Here is a 21309-nt window from a genome sequence, read left to right on the forward strand (position 1 = left end):
TCCGCCTGGACATTTTTTTAAGTCTAAAAAGGAGGACATGTCCATGGAAAAGAGGACGTCTGGTCACTCTATCTTATTCATTCATTATCTGTAACTGCTTATCCAATTCAGGGTCACGGTGGGTCCAGAGCCTACCTGGAATCATTGGGCGCAAGGCGAGAATACACCCTGCAGGGGGCGCCAGTCCTTCACAGGGCAACACACACAGCCACTTTGGAGTCGCCAATCCACCTACCAATGTGTGTTTTTGGACTGTGGGAGGAAACCGGAGCACCAGGAGGAAACCCACGCGGACACGGGGAGAACACACCTCACAGACAGTCACCCGGAGTGGGAATCGAACCCACAACCTCCAGGCCCCTGGAGCTGTGTGACACTACCTGCTGCACCACCGTGCCGCCCCCACCCTAGCTCAGTTCCTTTGTTATTATTTTATTTGTAATACTGCTGTGGATCTTGCTGGTTTTTAATGCCCTCCAGTAAAAATAAATGTTTACCTTGTTAACTGTTGTGTTTTGTACGCTAGGAGTGGCATAAGCAGACGATAACATGGACGTGTATTTCTGCTTTGAAACGACATTGCTCAAGCCACATGGATTCAGGCATCCAGACTTTCAGACTTTCTTACCCAAGGAACATTGTGGGGCAGGGCCTTTAGCTGCTGGCGACTAACATCGGGTTGAGTAGAGATAGAGATGAGTACTAATTACATTATTGATCTGCGCTTATTGAATTTAAGGGAAATAAGTTACAGCTAACACTTTTAACATATCGAGGATTTGTTTCTTGGAAATAACTTATATTTTTATATATATAGTAAAAAGATGTGTTTTGGGGGTTTTAAGGGGTCATTTGTGAATAGGGGTCGCTAGTGCGTTACTGCGGGGACGGTGCAGCAGACGAGAAAAAGAAGAAGAAAAACTCAAGCTCCTTCTAGAAAGAGAGAGAGAGGGGGGGGACGAAGTGTTTGTTGTGTCCGACTGGACTTGTCCTGTTCTACCTGAACACACAGGGGAGGAACAGAAGCCATGGATATTCTGAAAGCGGAGATCGCAAGGAAGAGAAAACTGCTGGAGGACAAGCAGCTGTTGGATGTGAGTGTGGTTTTGTTGTTGCGGGTGTAGCCTGTTAGCAGCGACGGCGCTCCAGTCCGCGGCGTCTATTTACGTTTAATTGTCACACAATTAAAGACAAAACGTGTATTTAAAAATGTACTTTACTGTATATCCCGAGAGATGTATTACTATGCGTCTCGTGTGGTTGTTTTCATAGCTTGTGCACTTTGGCTAGTTAGCTAGCATAGCTAGTGGGTAACCTACTCACTCAAAACTCAAATGTACTTGATGATATATATATATATATATATTTATACCACTCCACATGTCGTTGTAATGTGGACTGGTAGATTTACACTAGTCAGACTTCTGTCTACAGTCAGCTGGGCAGTGTATGAGAGGCATTTGTAGAACTCAAATGGGGGCGCTGCTAATCTGTTTAATGTTAACGGTAGTAATTGAGAAAACATAGGTGCTGTTTCACAATGCTGGATTCGTGAGATAGCCAGATAATTTAAGTATAGAGCTGAGGAGTTCATTGTCCCTCAGTTATGGGGTGTATCAAGCTTTTCAAAAGTAGGGGTGTTCTAGGATGGGAAGTAAAACCCCCTCTGAAATTATTATAGCCAAATTATAATTATAACCACAACCAATCAAACCTTCCGGAATTTCTTTTTTTCTTCTGTAAATCTAGGCCTACAGTATGAAAATAAAACCATACCCCCCCCCCCCCCAAACTGGAGTTCAGACTTAATTTACATGGCTAAACTGTGAAATCCTGTAGAATTTGCAGAATACCAACCAGGGTGTTGGTACTTCATTTCAATTTCTTCAATTTCTGAGAGTTTATGTAGTAGCTTAACTCTCCTGTCCAGCTTGGCATACTCTTAGCCTGGCTTTGTTTCATGATGTAAATAACAAATGCAGCCCCCAGCTACAGTTAATGGGACATTCATCCATTCATCTGTAACCGCTTATCCAGTTCAGGGTCGCTGTGGGTCCGGAGCCTACCCAGAATCACTAGGCGCAAGGCAGCAACACACCCTGAAAAATCCTTCACAGGGCAACACGCACACATTCACTCACACCTATGGATACTTTTGATTTGCCAATCCACCTACCAATGTGTTTTTGGACCGAGGAAACCCACACGGACACAGGGAGAACACACCAAACTCCTCACAGACAGTGAGGTCACCCGGAGCAGGATTTGAACCCACAACTTCTAGGTCCCTGGAGCTGCGTTACTGTTACCGTGCCGCCCAGTTAAAGTGACAGTACAATCAAAATAAAAATCACCACTTCCTAGATAGATAGATACTTTATTGATCCCCAGGGGAAATTCAAGGCCATTTATGTCCTTACGTGATATAAATGAATACTTGCATTATTTGGGCCAAAGAACTTGCATAAGTAGAAGTCGATCTGAGTGTTTTGGGTTCTTTCGCTTGCTTTCTGCTGAGCAGAAGCTTTATAAAGTATATATCCTGCTAGATTGCCAAACTGTACTATAATGAGACAAATAAAGCAGTAGGTTGTATTGTAAGATAAAGCCCAGTTGGTTGTGAAGCAGGTTGGACATGCTGCATTTGCTGAGATGGTATTATATTAAGAGAGAGAGAGGGATAAGAGTGTCTTTACTGTCATTATGTTGGAGTATAACGAAATTTTGTTGACAGCCATTCCATGCAGCAGGACATGTATTTACAAGGTATGCGGAACAATAAGAAATATGGCATATGGTCTTTCAGGTAGATATTGCAATATGCATTACAGTTAAACGCAGAAGTGTGGGTAGTGCTTAACCAGTAGTTGAGAAGTGTGTTCCTGTATAAATAAGGTTCAGTCTGTATTTTATCAGGCAGCGCTAGACCAATAAAAAGAAAAACAACTGAGAAATAATAAATAATTTACTTGTTTAAAGTGACAGTGCACATGCACATTAAAGTACATATGTGCAACTGAATATTTCAGAGAATTTTTTAGTGATTGATTTAGGAGAAACAGTTGCATAATTATTCTTTGTGGAAATGAAATTCTTTAGAGATCTCACACCTGGAATCTGCTGAGAAAGGAAACAATGAATAGTGTCAAACTATAAAAGAACCCAACTGCTCTAATAGGTATAGTAACATATAGTAATATTAACTATCATGACACTTTCAGGGATCAAAGAGGTTCTTTAAGCGATCTGAACTTGCCCAAAAGGAGGAAGAAGACTACTACAGAAGATGTGGATACAAGGTAAGTTAATGTTACTACACTCTTACTAAACTCTCTTGAAAAATAATTAATAATGTTTTACAAGATCTGTTTTGTCTGGCTCTTAGTTTTGCCAGACACTCAGACGTACACAGATTAACCATAACAGTGTGACCGCCTACTTGTTTCTACACTCAGTGTCCATTCTCTCAGCTTTGCTGACCGTACAGGAGCACTTTGTAGTTCTAAGTTACAGACTGTAGACCATTTGTTTCTCTGCATACTTTCTTAGCCCCCTTTCATCCTGTTCTTCAACGATCAGGACTAGGGATGCATAAATACCATTTTTTAATTAAAAACTTTATTGTTCATTTCTGGAATAGTCAATTTTTTTATTTAGCATTTTCCCACATTACACCACCAATAATTTGAATTTCCCACTGGGATCATTTAAGTGTCTATCTATCTATAAATTAGTAACATGAGCAACAAGCTCTGGATATTTATCATTTATTAAAAGCAGCAGCCTCATCTATGGCATTTGAGCTGAGAAAATAATTTAGTTTGAGGAAAAACCACGTCAGGCATCAAACAGTGCTCTCGCAAACAGCAAAATATTTCCAGGGAGGAAGAAAACCCCATCTTGTTCGAGGACAGTCAAGTCAGTGGCCCAAACTCTCTCTCCCTGCGCGTGAGGGAAAGTTTCTGCGCTTGTGTTCTGACAGGGAGTCACCATACCAGACAACATACAACGCAAAACACAGTAAGCATGAGGCTATAACATATTTAATATATATTTATAATTCACACAAGCACTTGAATTAAATGTGTTATAGTCTTGCTTACATTCTCAGGCCCATGCTGTCTCCTATGTTCATTTAGTGGAATAGCATGTGCCTTATAGCGTGGCTGTGTATTGAACTTGGGAAATAATTCCAGATCACCGATATTTTGAGTTGTCTGCTCATTAGCGCAGCAGCGTGCACTAGGCACAGGATATCAGATGTTGGTATCGGAGTCTCATTTGCAATTACGAGTACAAGTAAATGAACATGGTATCGGGCAAATACCCGATATCAGTATTGGTTTTCAAGCATCTCTAGTCAGGACCCCAAGAGAACCACCACAGTGCAGGGTTTCATCAGTGGACACAGGACATTGCCCACAGCACACTGTTGGTTAAATAAACTCCAGCAACTTTGTCTGACAAACTTGTACCAGTGCAACTTACAGTAGCACAGCACCACCATGCCAGATGCTGAGAATGATCCACAACACAGACCAGGCCTACTGTGTGGTGGTCTTCTGGGAGTCCTGACCATTTGAAGAACAGGATTAAAGGGGCCAAACAATGTATGCAGAGCAACAGACGAAATAACCTGTAATTGTAGAACTTCAAAGTGCTCCTGTGTAGTCAGTGGAGCTGAAAGAATGGGCAGTGAGTGTAGAAGTAAGGAGGTGGACATAGTGTTATGCTTGTGCCCAGTTATTATTAACTTGTCTGTGTTGACTTACCTATTCTGAGCTTCATTTATTTTTCTCCTTTTCAGCTCTTCCTCTGTCATGCAGCATGTATTCTCCTTTCACTTTTAACCACTTTTCTCTTGATTTATGTGAGAATCGTACGTGTCTCCTGTTTGTCTAAACTCATCTCCCTTCTCCCACTCTCTCTGTGTCCGTGTGAGTGTGCAGGTTGCTCATGAACAGCCTGTGACTCAGGTAGGGTGCAGACAGGCAGTGGTTGCTTCTGTCTGAGGCAGAATGCATGTCTCCACTATCATTTTTGGATTTGAGCATGAGGAAAGAGAAATCTTTCTTTCATTTTCTTCACATTTGCTTATTTTAATTAGTTTTGCTTTCTCTGTCGCACAAAACTGATGGCAGCACTCTCGGAATTTTCCTACTTCTTGGTCTCTGCATAGTTCATTGAGTTGTACATTGGGTCTAGGACGTGTTGTTTCAGTGTTCTTGAACAAAGCTACCCATGTTGTTCTGAAGAGCGTTTGACTGCTGTCTGCTTTGTGCAGTTCTTTTTCTTTAACTTGGTTAAGTTTTGGGTAAGCAGTGCATGTAGTGAAGACATGCATGATATGTCAGATGTTTGTATATATAACTGTGAGAAGACCATTAGCGGTCACTTCCTGTCACAGCATCACAGTGGCTGACAAGATTACTCACATTGCTACAGATAGGACACTCCTTTTGTTAATTATTGAGTTACAATTCATTTTCCTTTGTCGGTTGTGAAGAGGTTTAGCACTCTGTTTGTTTTCAATAGAAAAAGAGGCTTGTGTCATGTCACTGTGCATGGTCATGTAAAAGACTTTCTAGCCAGCCCTTTTTCTTGATATCCGTCAGCCTGGAACAATTGCTACCAAGAATCTGACACCATGAATTTATAACTGTAATACATACAGTGAGAGCAGCATGATGAGGTGTTTTAATAAGTAATTTTAAAAACATTATTCTTAATTTAATTCTGTTCTGCATCCAAAGATGGACAAAAAGGAGGAAGAGGTTGCCCCATCCACTTCGTCCAACCCTGTATTAGAGCTGGAGCTTACTGAGGAGAAGTTACCAATGACCCTGTCTCGACAGGAGGTAAGTCCAACTTACCATGGTCCTTCATTCTTGGTGTTTTCCAATCATTCCAACTGTGCATTGAGAATTACACAAATATGCAGAATTAAAGAAACAGTCCACAAAATACTCCTAGTACAAAAATATAAACAAGAAGCAAAAACATTTGGTTGATTTTTGTCTGGTCTATTTTCTACATGTCTTCATCACAGCGTGCGGGCAACATTTCTTTTTTTTGATCCTGTACCCCTTACCAATATAGGTTTGACTATAGCCCATCTGTTACAGTATAATATCTACGTTTTCTTCCAGTCACCAAGGGAAGTGGGTCACTGGAAGGTCACAGCTCTATACAGCAGTGATGCCCAAATGGTCATGGAATGTTAATATTTTGCTCTGTGTCCCACGTACAGCATTGTTTTTAAAGAAGCTCAGTGTCATAGCTGAACTGCTAAGAGTTTATCAGCCAAAAAAAAACCCTTATAGCAGTCTCCCTTCTGTTAAAAACTGACCACTGATTAATGGCTGGAGGTTATTTTATAAATGTTTTATAAATATATTTAACTGATTGTTACAGTGTTAACCTTGTTATCAGCTCTTTAAAGCACTTTGAGCTGCACTGATGTATAAAATGTGCTGTGCAAGTGATGATGATTATGATGATGATAATAATAATAATAATAGGGTGTTCAAGTCCCACTCTGGGTGTACGATGGAGTTTTAGGGCCACAGCGTTGGGGGAAAAAAAATAAAAAAAAGACTCCGAGAAAAAACTCAGAATAATTCTGAGAAAAAATCTCGGAATAATTCTGAGAAAAAAGTCAGAATAATTCTGAGAAAAAAACTCAGTGTGTAATGGGGTGTAATGGAGCAGACACAGTGTAACTGGAATGCAGTGTGTTGTTTAAGTCATGCTATGGTATAGATTTCAGGAATAAACACTCAGTTCTCTTCCACATCAGGACCACAGTGCGATTAGTGTTTAACCCCTGAATCAGTGCACGAACCCATGGCATGTAGTTTCATGATGCAATTAATGATCACGAAAATGATGGATCCAGAGCGAATAGTACTCCGGCGCCCACGAGGCTCCATCGCGTTACGGCTCGGACTTGTACAAAACTAAAGCCTTATGCATGAATTATTTATTAAACGCATTCACATGACATGACGCAGCCCCTGACTGAGATGCATAAAAGCTTTAGTTTTTTGTACGAGTCCGAGCCGTAACACGATGGAGCCTCGTGGGTGCCGGAGTTATACTCTGTTACACTGTGTCTGCTCCATTATACGCAATGAATTATTCAGAGATTTTTTCTCTGAATTATTCTGACTTTTTTCTCAATTATTCCGACTTTTTTTCTCAGAATTATTCAGAGATTTTTTTCTCGGAATTCTGACTTTAATCTCGGAATCTTTTTTTTTTTTTTTCCTCTACACGCTGTGGCCATAAACTCCGTCGTACTGGGTGACTGTCTGTGAGGAGTTTGGTGTGTTCTCCCCATGTCCGCATGGCTTTTCTCCGACTGGTCGGGTTTCCTTCCGCAGTCCAAAAACACATGTTGGTAGGTGGATTGGCAACTCAGAAGTGTTCATAGGTTTGTGAGTGAATGTACGTGTCGCCGTGTGAAGGACTGGCACTTCCAGGGTGTGTCCCTGCCTTGCGCCCAGTGATTCTGGGTAGGCTCCGGACCCACCGCACCCTTGAACTGGATAAGCGCTTACAGACAATGAATGAGTTAAAAAATTAATTTTATTATTATTGTCAATATATCTGTTCTTTTACAGTCTCAGCCCAGGAGCTAACATTTTCAAATCTTGCAATTATCCACTGCTCTTTGTGTTTTCATCCACTGCTCTTTGTGAATAGTTCATTAATGCTGTGTACCTGTGGACCACGTCTAGGTAATTCGCCGTCTGAGAGAACGTGGGGAGCCAATCAGGCTGTTTGGAGAGTCTGATTATGATGCCTTTCAGAGACTAAGAAAGATTGAGATCCTTGCACCGGAAGTGAACAAGGCAACACATCTTTTTAATCACATTAATCACATTAAACACATTGCTGGTACTGATATTTCTCCTTAAAGACTGACTTTTTTTTCCCTGTGTGTAGGGCTTGAGGAATGACCTGAAGGCTGCCATGGATAAGATCGATCAGCAGTACCTGAATGAAATCGTGGGGGGGCAAGAGGCAGGAGAAGTAGACACACAGCATGATCTGAAAGTTCATGAAGAGAACACCACAATTGAGGAGTTGGAGGTAGACAAATATGTAACCATAGGCTGATTTTATGTATTTGAGCCATGAGATGTTTTAAATGGATTATAAAATGTCAGTTTAGCTGTAAACCAGAAGGTGGTGCACTTGTTTAACTCCTGAATTCAACATTATATGCTGTACGACCAAAAACGTCACCTGCGTGTGCAGTGTTTCACCTGAAATGGTGGGTACTAATAGGTGGTTTGTCTTGTCTTTACTGTCTCTACAGACACTAGAAACTGATTTATTGTTATTATATTAAGCTGTGGAAACAGTAGTGAGCTAAGGTTCTGATGATGGATGATTAGTCCTGAATTCCACAAATTCCACGGCAACTCATCCTGAAGTGTTGGATGGTGCTCTGCCATTCCAGAGGATGAAGTTCTATTGCTCTACAACACAGTACTGGGGGATTTTTAATGGTTTAACTGATGCTAGGGCATTGTGACCTGATGCTCATTTGCAGCTGCTCCAGAGCGTTCTGCTTATATAATGTTTTCTGCTGAGATTATATAAGCACTGGGGCATGGTTGAACATATGCTTTCACAATGGATGCACCTTGAAATAGCTGAATATATTAATTAAAAGTGATATGTAAATGTTTAGAAGCATATAGTCTTTCAAAATAATAGTCAAAAAAGCGGTCCATTTAGTTGTGAACATTGTTTGTCATGTATTGTTGTTGATATTAAAATTAATGTAGTTAACTTTCAAAATTTACAGGCTCTTGGGGCATCGTTGGGCACTGAAGATGACGTAAGAGATATGGACATCATAAACAAAGTTCTGCGGGTATGGTATATTTCAGTAATGGTTGGGGGAACTAGCATTTTGTTGTTACTAACGGCATTCAAATATTTTACTCTATTAATTCTATAATAATTTGTTGAATCTTTTTCAGTTCTTGCTTGGTGTATGGGCTAAGGACCTGAACAGCAGAGAGGATCATGTTAAGCGTAGCGTGCAGGGAAAATTGGCCAGTGCCACACAGAAACAGACAGAATCATACCTCAAGCCTCTCTTCAGAAAATTACGCAAAAAGGTACACACTTTCACTACACTCTGTTCTGTGGATTATGGGCATTCACTGAGCTAACTCTGTATGTATATGTCTTGTTTTTTTATAAGAATTTGTCTGCAGACATTAAAGAATCCATCACAGACATCATCAAGTTTATGCTGCAGAGAGAATATGTGAAGGTGGGTGTGGTATTGTTTATCTCACATCGTTCACATAGAAGCATGCAGACGTTTTTGTATGGGATGGAAGTGTTATTTTTGGTGTTGCCTTGAGTTTAATGGGGGTGGGCAAAGGAATCATCAAATAATTTATTTCGCTGCTCATGGTCTGTATTCTTTGCTTAAACGCCAAGCCATACAAGAAAATCTTGAAAAATGGAAATAGATGATTGAGGCCAGAACAACTAAATAAATGCTACAACTGCAAACCTCTTTTAACAATTTTTATTAAGAGCTGATGTTTTATTTTAATTATTTGAACCTGATCATTTTCTTACACACAAGCTGTTGGATTCTTTTAAAGGATCAAACTGTAATACTGAAAGCAAGACTTTAAAATTGTTACAGCGGTATAGATTCAAAACACTGGAGAGAGTTGTCTGCACTTTTAGTCTTCTCCTCAGATACAGTATGAAGCTCACATTGGTTACCAGGTTGAGGAAAACTTAATCTTTGGACATTTTCTTTAATAAAAGGAATATGCCATAATCACCCTATTTACGTTGTACATAATTTCACAAAAATCTCCACTTATGCTAGTGGAAGGCAAAATAGTGTAAAGCCACTGACACAGTTCCTGTATTTATCAGGTTTGACTTCTTAACTCCATTCTTGACTTCATTCAACTTGACTTCATTTCCATCTTAAATGTTTTACTAGACCAGGCTGATGTTATCTTCTTATAAATATTTTTCCCCTTTCACCTTAAATGTCATTTAAGGGGCAGATGTTTTTGTTCCACCTTAAATGGGTACTTTTACACTTTTTTCAGAAATGACCTGCCTACTTATTCAGGTGAAATTTAATCAACACGTTTTTCATATTTTTGTCCTGTTGGGCTCTAAGCTGTCTCAATATTTCAAATAAATTGCCAATATTTACTGTTTTTGGACATGGAGGTTTTGCGAGAATGCCTATGCTTTTTTTTAGGTCCAGCAGTCTCTATCTCTGCTTGCTCACTGCCTTGGCTTGGACGTGCTGTATTTTTATCTGCAATTTTGTGTCATACATGGCAACCTGGGATGTGGAAACTGTACAAGGATTGGGGCGTGTGTGAAAACACACATCTGACATAAGAACATACTCGCTATAGCACTGCTGTCAGAGATGCCAGTGCTTCGAGTTTCTTTAATCTCAGTACAGTAAATACGTTAGACCGCTCCTTTAAAATGCATCATGTCATTCCAACTCACCACATTCTTTTTAAATTAAGGACTCTAAATAGATGAAATGAGATTGTGTTTGGATTAAATCAGAAACCTATAATGTGTATTCTGTAAATACAGGCAAATGATGCGTACCTGCAGATGGCAATAGGGAACGCTCCCTGGCCCATTGGTGTGACCATGGTGGGCATTCACGCTCGTACTGGTCGAGAGAAAATTTTCTCCAAACATGTTGCTCACGTTCTCAATGACGAAACCCAGAGAAAGTACATCCAGGTAAATACTAGATGTTGATTTGGCTTGTGTCTGTACGGCTTCTGTGATTTCATTTGCATAAATATAAATGTGTTCTATAAAATGTAGATGTGTGTTAACACTTTTTCTCCTATTCCTTTTTCAGGGTCTGAAGAGGCTAATGACGATCTGTCAAAAGCATTTTCCCACAGACCCTTCCAAATGTGTCGAATACAATGCTCTCTAATGCTGTCCAGAGACATAAACACCCCTCCCTCTGTGCTTCATCAGTTATTGTAAATACGTGATCTGTTGTAAATACTGCAATATCAATTAAGTCAAAATAAATGTTTTCAAAGAAAATCATAGTGGTCTCTTTTTTTGAAATACTATTTTTCCAGAATAATCTAGATGCAAATTTTGTATTTGGTAGAAAACAAACAAACACTAACTGTGGTTCAATTGGGGAAATTTATACTTAATTTCCAGTCAAAACAAAGACAGGAAGCTAAATTGAAACTACACATAAAAGACTTGTGCACATTACTGTATAAAAGTGTCATAGTGGATAAAAGTGTGTTTGTGATGTTAAAGTGAAGCCTGAGTTAGGACGGGTCTGGGAAACGGTCCATTTATAGACAGTAGCCCTGACCTCGGCTGACTCAGTCACGCATGTTCTCTGAAGACGGAATTCCAAAATTTCTCTCATTCTTGACTCATTTCCCTACAATGGGACAGGAAGTGCTGAGTCACAGGCAGTGAGTTACTTTCTGGTCCAGAGACAATAGAGTGAGGATGAAGTCAATTTCTATGATAAACTCATTACATTTCTATGCAATATTTTAAAAAGTCATCCGGTCACATAATGAGCATCATCTCAAGTGGTAAAGCTTGTAACATGCCGTCTTGTAACACTATTCGTCTTTCAGGAAGGTACAAGTTAGCCTTATGCTTTAGAGCAGTGTTTCCCCAATAGTGGTCTCATGAATCAGGATTTTTTGATAAGTCTGCTCATCATCGTCTTCGCCTTTCAACACCAGACAAATGGCGATCCGCACACAGATCTTGCACAGTTTTTATGCCGGATGTCCTTCCTGATGCACCCCTCACTATTTTATCCGTGCTTTGGGACCAGCGCTGCAACACGATGCATTCCAGTGGCTAGGTACACATACTCACACCTATGGACAATCTTCCGAGTCGCCAATCCACCTACCAACGTGTGTTTTTGGACCATGGGAGGAAACCCACGCAGACACCGGGAGAACACATCAAGCTCTTCATAGACAGCCACCCCGAGTGAGACTCGAACCCACAACCTCCTGGTTCCTGGGGCTGTGTGACTGCGACACTACCTGCTGAACCACTGTGCCGCTCTCTTGATATATTTTTTGGATGGCGGATCATTCTCAGCAGTGAAGTGTATAAGGGGGTTGAGGTGGAGTGCTAGTGTGTTTGTGCTGGGACAAGTCGATCAGATACAGCACTGCTGCTGGAGTTTTTAAAACCCTCACTGTCACTGCTGCACTCAATAGTCCATCAACCAAAAATATCCAGGCAATAGCATCCTGTGGGTGTTGTCCAGTGTCCATTGGTCAAGGAGTAGAGAAAGACCAACACAAACTGTGCAGCACCAGATGAGCCACAGTCTCTGACTTTACCAGGTGGAATAACAAGGTAGGTGTGTGTAACAGAGTGGACAATGAATGGACACTCAAGCAGCACTGCTGTATCTAATCCACTTGTAACTATGCAACACACAAACACTATGTCAATGTCACTGCAACACAGAAGAATCTATTACCTAAAGAAAACCTCCAACCAAGAGGGTCCTGACCACTGGAGAACAGGGTGAAAGTGGGGCTAAATGATGTACTGCAGTCTGTAATTTCAGCTCATTAACAAACCCTCGCTGAGCCGAAAGACTGCATTTAATCAGTTAAAAATGCTGAAATGTGAACATAGAGAACAAAAAACTCTCACGCTCAAACATTAGGTCTTTTCTATAGGCTTCCATCCTCCAGACAGATGCTGCTGAATTATTACCAGTCCTGCATCTCTGTCATTTGACACAGAGGCCCAGATGTCATGACCTTCCTGGCTGAGCTTCAGCAGATCTCTCTCAGGTCCAGGAGAAAGCCCAGGTTTCAGCTCCCAGCTGCCCCTGCAAGAATATTTCCATGGTGATCAGAGGCCTGTGACTCTAAACACTGCTCAGAAACTCTCACATAAGAGCAGAAAAAAAAAAGCACACTCTCACAACACATCCGCACAGTCCCTGAGAAAGCATCCTCACACACTTCGACTGCATTCTCACGGCATGCAGGAGTAACACACACACGCACACACTTTCACTGCATGAGGGAATAACAACTTCCAGCTGCTGTCAAAGGCTGGAACAAAACACTGAGCAGTGGCCCAGACCCTGCAGGGTTGCTACGGTAACACTGTCCAGGAAGAACTGGACTTTATTAGTATGGAGCTGAGCATGTGTGCAGAAAGCAGCTATCAGGGAGTGGATGAGCAGAGTTTTAGACACTTACCATGAGTCATGCATGCTGATTATCATTTGGCTCTGAGCCTTTTAATACTCTGCTTCTGGAAAACCATCTTTGTGGGGGCAAGCCCTCTGGATTAATAACCAAATCTCGCTCTTTTTATAACAAAAGAACACAATTTATAGCTGTAAAAGGTGTACCTTAAAATTCCGTTTTTTGCAATGTCATAAAAACGAGCATTTTTACAGCAGCTCAGCCCCACCCAATTATGCTTAAGTCATAAGGAGTTTCAGTACCGACTGCTTTGGGAATAATATGTAGTACAGAACAGAGCACATATACCACAGTCTAAAGCCACAATAACAAAAACAGTCTGTTTACTTCGATGGGATAAAGAAAGACTGGAAAGTGGTCATGTAAAAATTCATTATGACTGTTGGGAAACCCACATAAATGTTTCAAATGGACCCTGGAAATGAGCCTTGATGAATAGCATCACTCCATGCCTTGACAATATAGTGGACACACATGCAACAGACAGAAGCTCAAACCACACTTAGGCTGATAGCCAGGTCAACGGTGGTCAGGTCGTCAGTGTTTACGCTTTCATGTTTTCCTGTTGCCAATGGAAACCCTGAGCCATTGTCTGAGCTGCAAACATTCTTCTGGAAGTCCACCACACACAAACATCCTACAGAGGAAGTCACACAGTCTGTTGGCCACAAGAACAAATAAGATGAAAGAAAACACTCATGGAAGACTATTGCTGCATTACTGTGCACTCATCCACACAGGAAGTGGTGCTGGCCTCAGAGGAATCCACTGATTCATTAGAGAGATGTTGACCACCATTGTGTCCAATAAAAATCACTTACACCTGCAGCAATGACCAGGCCTCAGTGAATTCAGATAAATGTTTACTGTGTTGTATGTTTGCTGCACAGGGAGTGTGGAGAAAGTTAATAAACTGAGCAATTTCACCCCCACCCCTTGTCTCTTCCATTGGAGCTTGTGTTCAGAGATTCATATTATATATATATAACTAAGGATATAGAGTTCATTTCATTCAGCTCAGGTAAAAACACTAAATAAAACAAAAATAACTGTTAATAACTGTTAAAAATAGAAGCCGTAATAGAAATTTCAGTAACACTGTCTAGAAGGCAGAACATATTTGGGCCCCTTAAATGAATGTTAGGTAGTATTTTATAACTTAAAATTAGAGTGTCACAATTATTGTGATGCTTCACTGACCTGTATCAGGGAGAACAGAATCTCTGTCTTTGCTACTCTGGGCCCAGCACTGCAGAAACTGCACTAGGTAATTTTTGGAAAAGGGTAGGAGGCCATGCACTTCCCTCCTCCCCCTTGATTATCAGAACAGTGCTATAAAAATGACTCATACTCTGCCACTGTAGGGGGGAGCCCAGGAGCAAAAACGCCAAATCTAACCTAGTGAAATCCACTGAGAGCGGAGGGTGTCAAAGTACGAATGCGGTCAAACGTAGGCCCAAACTAAATTTAAGTGAGGTTATGTGTGATCAAGTCCATTTACTGAGCAGCTCAGTGAGAGCAGGCAAAAAACTGTGGATTTTGGCAGTGCCTCTATTCAACAGCTGCAGGCGACACAGCCTGAATTACTAACAGAGTAGGCAGAGCAAATATCCTGGGGCCCTGGAAAATGGGGTTGCTGTGTTCTAGTGTTACATTTAGAGAGCTTCACCCTCACCCTATACTAGGAGATTCTTTATTCTCTGTGTAAACAGATAAAATCACCTCATCCAGTCTCTGATGACTGCATGTCTTTACCTTGTGTTTACTAAACAGAGGCAAACCCTGGTACTGCAGAATTGGCCTCTTTTGCTTATGGTATAATAATAATTATTAAATTATATATGATATTATATTATAAAAATAATTAATAATGCACTACTCACAGTCCTATACACTGCTAATCCACTCATTAATACACGGGGCCTAAAATCTAATTTGTCAAGAGTTTCTTTTAATTTCTCTAAATGTGTAGTGCTGATTTACTTAAACACTTCATTTTAGCAGACAACAGAGACCCTGGCTTCTCCCTACAATAGTATTCATTAGATATTAAAATAAACAGTTCTGCAAATCAATATTCATGAGCAATGTAATTTCACTATGACCTTAGGGAGCACACTGAAGAGGGTGAAGAACACAAGCAATCACTGTCCGCTTCCACTGTGTCCTGCTATGAATAATAGTGAAAATTAAGCATTAAAGATTCATAATATTCTGTTCATCAGCAGGCACCAGGTTTATTCATGTTGTCCCTTCTTCATGTGACGCAGCGATGACTTCAGCAAAGAAACCAGAAGCCCTTACCACAAAAAAACGGAAAAATTAAATAATGCCATGCTCAAGTTTAGAGAACATTCAGCAATAATTTATTTTTCATAATCTCAAGAACCACCACATTTCTCATCTGAAAAATTCAGTATCAGTTGCCAACAACACGGTTTTTGAAAAATGTAAAGTTACTATACAAATTCTTAATAGAAAAAGAATAAATTAACTGTGGAATCTGGTTCTTTTCCCCAAAAATTCCACTTTTTTTTCCTACAACATCGTTATAACGTGTCCGGTTATGTTTGAACTGAACTCCATTAACTTATGAAACATGCTCTATTGTCAGGATGAGGGAGTGAGCGACACGGTTTAGTAACTAGCATCCTTCATTTTGCACAACTTGTATTAAAACTATTGACAACAGTTAGGAAAAGTCTACAGCTAGGAAACAATGCAGTAATTGGTCATTCTGTAGCACCTGAAAGGGTTGTTACAATGTCTCAACTCAGTGGAAAAAAAAAACTGAATGCAAACAAATACGGATTGGTTAAAAAAAAAAAAAAAAGAAAACAAAAAACATCCAAACATTTTTTTCTGTTCTTTTACAGTAATAACCCAGACAGGTCTCTGTAGTCTTTTCGATGTGTGTTGGTACATGTGTTAGTTTATTCTTTTTGTTATAAAAGATTTATGCTTGTTATTAAATACAGATAGGAATGAGAGGATGAGGAGAGAATACATTTTTCTCATTTGGGAGTGGGTGGATAACCACAAGGCCTTAACCACAGCATTGAGGGAACGGGAATGAGGGGCTTTCTTCAGGTGAGTGGGGGATTTCTTCAGCTTGGTTTCTATTAGTTTGTTTTAATAGGATGCACAGTGGAAGTTGAGCATGCAGGTAAACAACGTTTCAAACGCCAGATCCATCAGTTTGAGTTTAATACTGTTTCGTTTCAACTCGTCTGTGGAAGAGAGGCAGTTGACGTATACTGTATTGGGTAACGGTTTGAATCCATAGTCATACAAATAACACATGTACAGCAACTGATGTTCCACTGTAGTTGTTAGGGAAATATTGCCTTGTTGCTGATCCTAACACGTAAAGAAAGGTCTGTTGGTGTGTACATATACCAAAGGAATGGAAATAACATTTTTAATGCTTCTTCAAAAATAAAAAAGAAATGTGTGCTTTTAGATATCAGTTCGCTGCTGTGTTCATGTGTAACAGTGTTTTTGTGAGCGCTGGATTTTTATTTTTTTGTTTTTTGACCATGCAGAGTGTGGTATAAAAGTGGTGGTTGCTGTATGGCTTGGCATCTTTCCCTGTCACAGGGAGACAGACTGGAGGAGAAGGGCACCAGCGGTTTCAGTTAAAATCTCGCTGACCGTGTGACGTTAGAAAAACAACACAAACACCCTGTATTAATTTCAGCTTTCTGAGAGCCTGAAGTGAGCTTATGGTAACACACCTCATCGTGACTGGAGGTTTCCGTTTCTGCTTTCAAACCGAGGTCTGGATGTCTGTATTTTATTTTTTATATTGGAATGCTTGTCTCCTGAACTACTTCCCAGGTAATGGCCGAGAGGTCAGATCAATTAAAGAGAAAAGGGTTAGTCAGTTTGTTTAATGCATGTGCCCCTTTAAGTTGTGCTCTTACAACTTCCTCCTGTGGCTTTACCGGCATGAACAGTACAGAGAGCACTGTATTCTGCTCCAGAACTCTGGATGGCAGTAAAGAAAAGAAAAACATCCGTCCATAAGGCTCTGTACAGATCCCCAAATGCAAAATGTCGTTGCCTAATAATCTCTCTTTCATCACTGGTGGCAGGTACGGAGAGAAAGACTTTGCAGGTTTCAATACAGCACAGATACCAGGCTCATAGCAGGGCAATGTGGGATTTCTACTGGCTCAGAGCACCATAGTGGCTGGCAGGCTGCTGTAGCTAAAAGTACACTGGATGCTGCCTGAGAGAGTAATCAGCACATACAGTACTTCACAGACTAGAGTCCGACACAAGATAAGGTCACACTAAACCTCCAGCTAAAGTTCAGACGGGTTGCCCAAATTAAAGACCACGTGAAAGCAGCAGATTGATCGCTCTCTCTGTTACACTGATCTCACAACAATTATGGTTTTTGAGGAACTGCAGCCTGCTCATGATCCCGCTGTAGCCTCAGGTTAAATTCAGCTAATGCTCTGTCCAAATGTTTACCTAATGGAAAAAAATGGACAAATGAAGGGTCACATATCAGAAAATTATGACCTGATACACACAGACAGAGACCACAAGCCCCAAAATGACTTCACTCCTTTTAAGAATTTATACTAATGACCCAGACTTGAGGATCAAAATGGCTGACTCTAATAATTGGAAAGTCTATCCACACATAGCTCTGCAATGACAACCAGTGTTTTGATCCATATCAACAGTGTGTGAGTAGCTTCACTCTAATTCTGATGAATGACAGACACACACTGGACTGGTTACATTTATCCGAATATTTGGGAAAACCAACAAATCCCCAATATTTTGATTTTTGATTCTGAACTGAATTTACTTAAATAAAATATGTATGTAATTTTTTTGCAAATAAATCATACCAATACACGTGTTCCTTGTGTTGCTTAATATTGAAATGATTATGTTGTTATACATCATATTCATGTGAAAAATGTATATATGTCAGCGCATTACCACAAGCAAATACAGTACTAGCTTGTAACTGTGACTGCATTACATTTCGCAGGCTGACACTTGTATACTTTTACACTACTGTGCCCTTGTTTAGACTTTTTTTGTTACTGAAGTTGTCATTGAAGTGTCAGGTGTGGCTAACCTTTACATTGTTTCGGAGATTTATTCAGTCATGAGGATCCTCTATTTTCCAGAGCAGTAGTAATGAATGATTATTTTTATGTGTTCTGCATTTAAAGTGGTACTGCTGGTCTTCCATGGTCTATAAACTCTTTTCTATAGATGTATATTTATCTATACATTTTTTTTACAGAACATTATAAAAATGGAATACCCAAACCTCCACAGGCTGAACCAGGAGCCTATGGTCCATTCTTGTAGAGTGTGTGTGGGGAGCTTCGTTGTGATTCGTTGTAGTTTTCTATGACAGAACAGAGCATATGAAACTCCATGGACAAGATGGCTGACAGCAACATATTCTGCAGGAATGTGTGCGTTAGAAAGAGAGCGATCTAAACTCTGCATCTTCAGAGCAGAGTCACACCCCCCTCCCCACAGCATGGGACATTTGTGTGTCTGAATACACATATGTTGTGGAGTTGGTCACTAAAATGCAGACGGGGTACATATACACATTTCTCCACACTGGAGAGGCCACATGCCTTGCGCATCACTATAGCGATGGGATCTAACGATGAGGGCTTTTTTTGTGCATACAGAGCAACTGGCTGGCAGCTAACTGGGTCACAGTTCAGAGTTTAAAAGGTAAGCAGTGGGAAAATGGTCAGAAAGATCAACTTTCGGTCCGCTTAGTCCAGTTCAGTCTGACCGCTGTAATCCTACAGTCCAAAGCCACTGTACCGCTGAATATGCACAGAAGGAAGGGTAGGGTTTTGGCTCCAGCCATAGGTTCGTCTTAGATGTGTTGAGGTCCAGCTCATGGACAGACCTGCCTGGAGAACACTGTTCCACGAAGACAGGGATAGACGGAGGAGAACAGAGGACAGAGAGATGGGTTTAAACAAGTGTTCCTGGCTTTGCCTTCTCGTGTCCATACCACTGCACATCTGCTAGCTCAGAGCACAGGGGACTGCTCAGGAAACAGCTATCGCTGAACGATCTGTGATGAAACACACACACACACACAAACAGAGACGGACACATTATACCCTTTATTCTATCTAAATATTGTGAGTTAGATCTCAAGACATGTCAGATGTCACAGGAATATACAGAGCAAAACAGGCAGAAACAACATGCTGAGAGAAACAGGAAGACAAAACGAAGCCCCTTTCACACTGGCAATTTTTACAGAGGAATTTATAAAAGTAATAAATCAGGACTCAAATTCTTGTCAACTTAACAGCTTGAGACATAGAACAATGCCTGGGAAATTACCCAGAGGGCTCATATGTGAACTGATGTGTGCGTTAATGACACTTGTCATTAAGTGTCGCTTCAGAACAAAAGCTATGCAAGTTAATCTCTCTTACAGAATTATACATGTACAATGCCTATATTATTTACTGATGCAACCAAACTTCCTCTGTTGAAGTGTAAATTCAGCAGGCTGGTTAAAGCGTGTGACAGTACTGATCTCAAGGCTAACGTGGCTCTCTTGCCAGGACAAATGTAACAAAATCATGATTTCCCCTTGGTATCTTCATACCAGAGGAAATGCTAACGGCAGAGCAAAGAGTAAGTAACCTAATACACTAGTTTATGTGTCTGCCTGCCTTCCATTTCACTACCTGGATGCAGAGCAGTAATGTGCATAGGAACATAAGCTTCTGAACAATGTCCCCAATTAAAAGATGGACAATGTATTGAACGACCCTTGGCCAGAGTACAGTCTACAACTCCACCTGTATATGTAGAGTCTGGTTCAGGCATTTCTCCTCACTTATACTATGTTGCTGTGATTTAGCAGATTACGTGCTCATTAGAAATACAGAACTAAATACACACAGTTCTTAAACAGGTCTAATCTGCATTTAAATCCTTATGTTTCTATATTCTTTTGTTCAGTCAATCATAAATACCCTAAATTTTAGTGTCAAAAAATGTTTTTTTTGCACTGGACTTTCGTATTGTGTTCCAGGACTTCTATGGTCTACATGTGTGAATGGTGCACGCATACATGTGCCAAAGGTCTGTGCAAATGTCCTGGGTTTTGAGTGTGAAAGAGGCTACAGACGTAGACAAAGAGAGTGAGACTGAGAATGCGAGAGTGTACCTCTCTATTGGTCAGTGCTTTGGTGAGAGGGAGAGCGGTCTTCAGTAGGAGAGTTTTCAGCTGTATCACTGCCCCAAAGAAAAACACCACACACACCCAGACCACACAGAGCAGTCAAGCAGAAGTTGGTTAAAGAAAAAAAGAGGGAAGAATATGGAGAGAGAGAGAGAGAGAGAGAGAGAGAGAGAGAGAGAGAGGGAGGGAGAGAGAGAGAGAGAGAGGTTAGCAGCTGTGTGAACAGTGACAGAAGTTAGCAGGTGAAAGAAGAGCAGCCTACGTTTAGTAGGGGTAACACATGAATGTGCTGTTACAGAATTTAAAAATAGTTAGTGTCTAACTACAGCATGGAGTGAAGCAAAAAGGAAGCACACTGCTGCACCTAAAAGTCAGTGTCTATGGTACATTACTACACCTACTGCCAGCGCTTCTAATGCTCCAACTCTGACCAACCCAGAATAATTTAAAGAAATCAGACAAAAATATTTGGTGTCTGAAGATAAAGTATTATGTAAATATATAAAATGAAGTAGTAGTAGAACCTCTGCCATTAGAACATTTTGGATTGATTAACAGCACTTAAAGACTAATCCCTTATAGATGATGAGTGGATAAAACCTAACGTGTTCTGTACAGAGAAAGACGCACATATATATTCCTATTTGATAGGTTGGTCAAAGTTTAAGTTTATAAGCAACTAGATATATTAACCTCCATCACCTTTTGCTTGCAAATAGATATCTGACAGCACTTTACCTCACCCTGTCAGTAGTGCTGTAATCAGCAAAGAACAATATGCTTCTATGAAGTGTGGTGCGCTGC

The 21309-nt window shown here is 40.5% G+C and overlaps 2 protein-coding genes across 10 annotated transcripts in view; one reads left to right on the forward strand and one right to left on the reverse strand.

Annotated features, from left to right (window-relative positions):
• Positions 1-877: 877 nt before the first annotated feature.
• Positions 878-11081, forward strand: prpf18 (PRP18 pre-mRNA processing factor 18 homolog (yeast)). Its single transcript, XM_066684912.1, has 10 exons — positions 878-1094; positions 3222-3299; positions 5754-5858; positions 7743-7856; positions 7951-8097; positions 8822-8890; positions 9000-9140; positions 9227-9298; positions 10624-10779; positions 10904-11081. Exons 1-10 carry the CDS (start codon positions 1029-1031, stop codon positions 10982-10984), a joined length of 1029 nt encoding a protein of 342 aa, XP_066541009.1. The 5' UTR covers positions 878-1028; the 3' UTR covers positions 10985-11081.
• Positions 11082-15650: 4569 nt separating this feature from the next.
• The window catches only part of frmd4a (FERM domain containing 4A), a 145416-nt gene continuing 139757 nt past the window's right edge, over positions 15651-21309 (reverse strand). For all 9 annotated transcript variants that reach the window (XM_066684572.1, XM_066684573.1, XM_066684571.1 and 6 more), the window contains one exon: positions 15651-19374. In XM_066684572.1, the coding sequence (XP_066540669.1) occupies positions 19272-19374 (103 nt within the window). In that variant the 3' untranslated portion in view covers positions 15651-19271. The remainder of the gene's footprint in view (positions 19375-21309) is intronic.

Source organism: Hoplias malabaricus, chromosome 11 (assembly GCF_029633855.1).
Source record: "Hoplias malabaricus isolate fHopMal1 chromosome 11, fHopMal1.hap1, whole genome shotgun sequence".
NCBI lineage: Eukaryota > Metazoa > Chordata > Actinopteri > Characiformes > Erythrinidae > Hoplias > Hoplias malabaricus.

Bases quoted from the DNA above. Each gene is read 5' to 3' on its own strand.
- prpf18 (XM_066684912.1), top strand. From the start codon at position 1,029: ATGGATATTCTGAAAGCGGAGATCGCAAGGAAGAGAAAACTGCTGGAG. The intron at 3,300-5,753 runs GTAAGTTAATGT...CTGCATCCAAAG, and splicing joins ACAGAAGATGTGGATACAAG to ATGGACAAAAAGGAGGAAGA. The intron at 9,141-9,226 runs GTACACACTTTC...TTTTTTTATAAG, and splicing joins TCAGAAAATTACGCAAAAAG to AATTTGTCTGCAGACATTAA.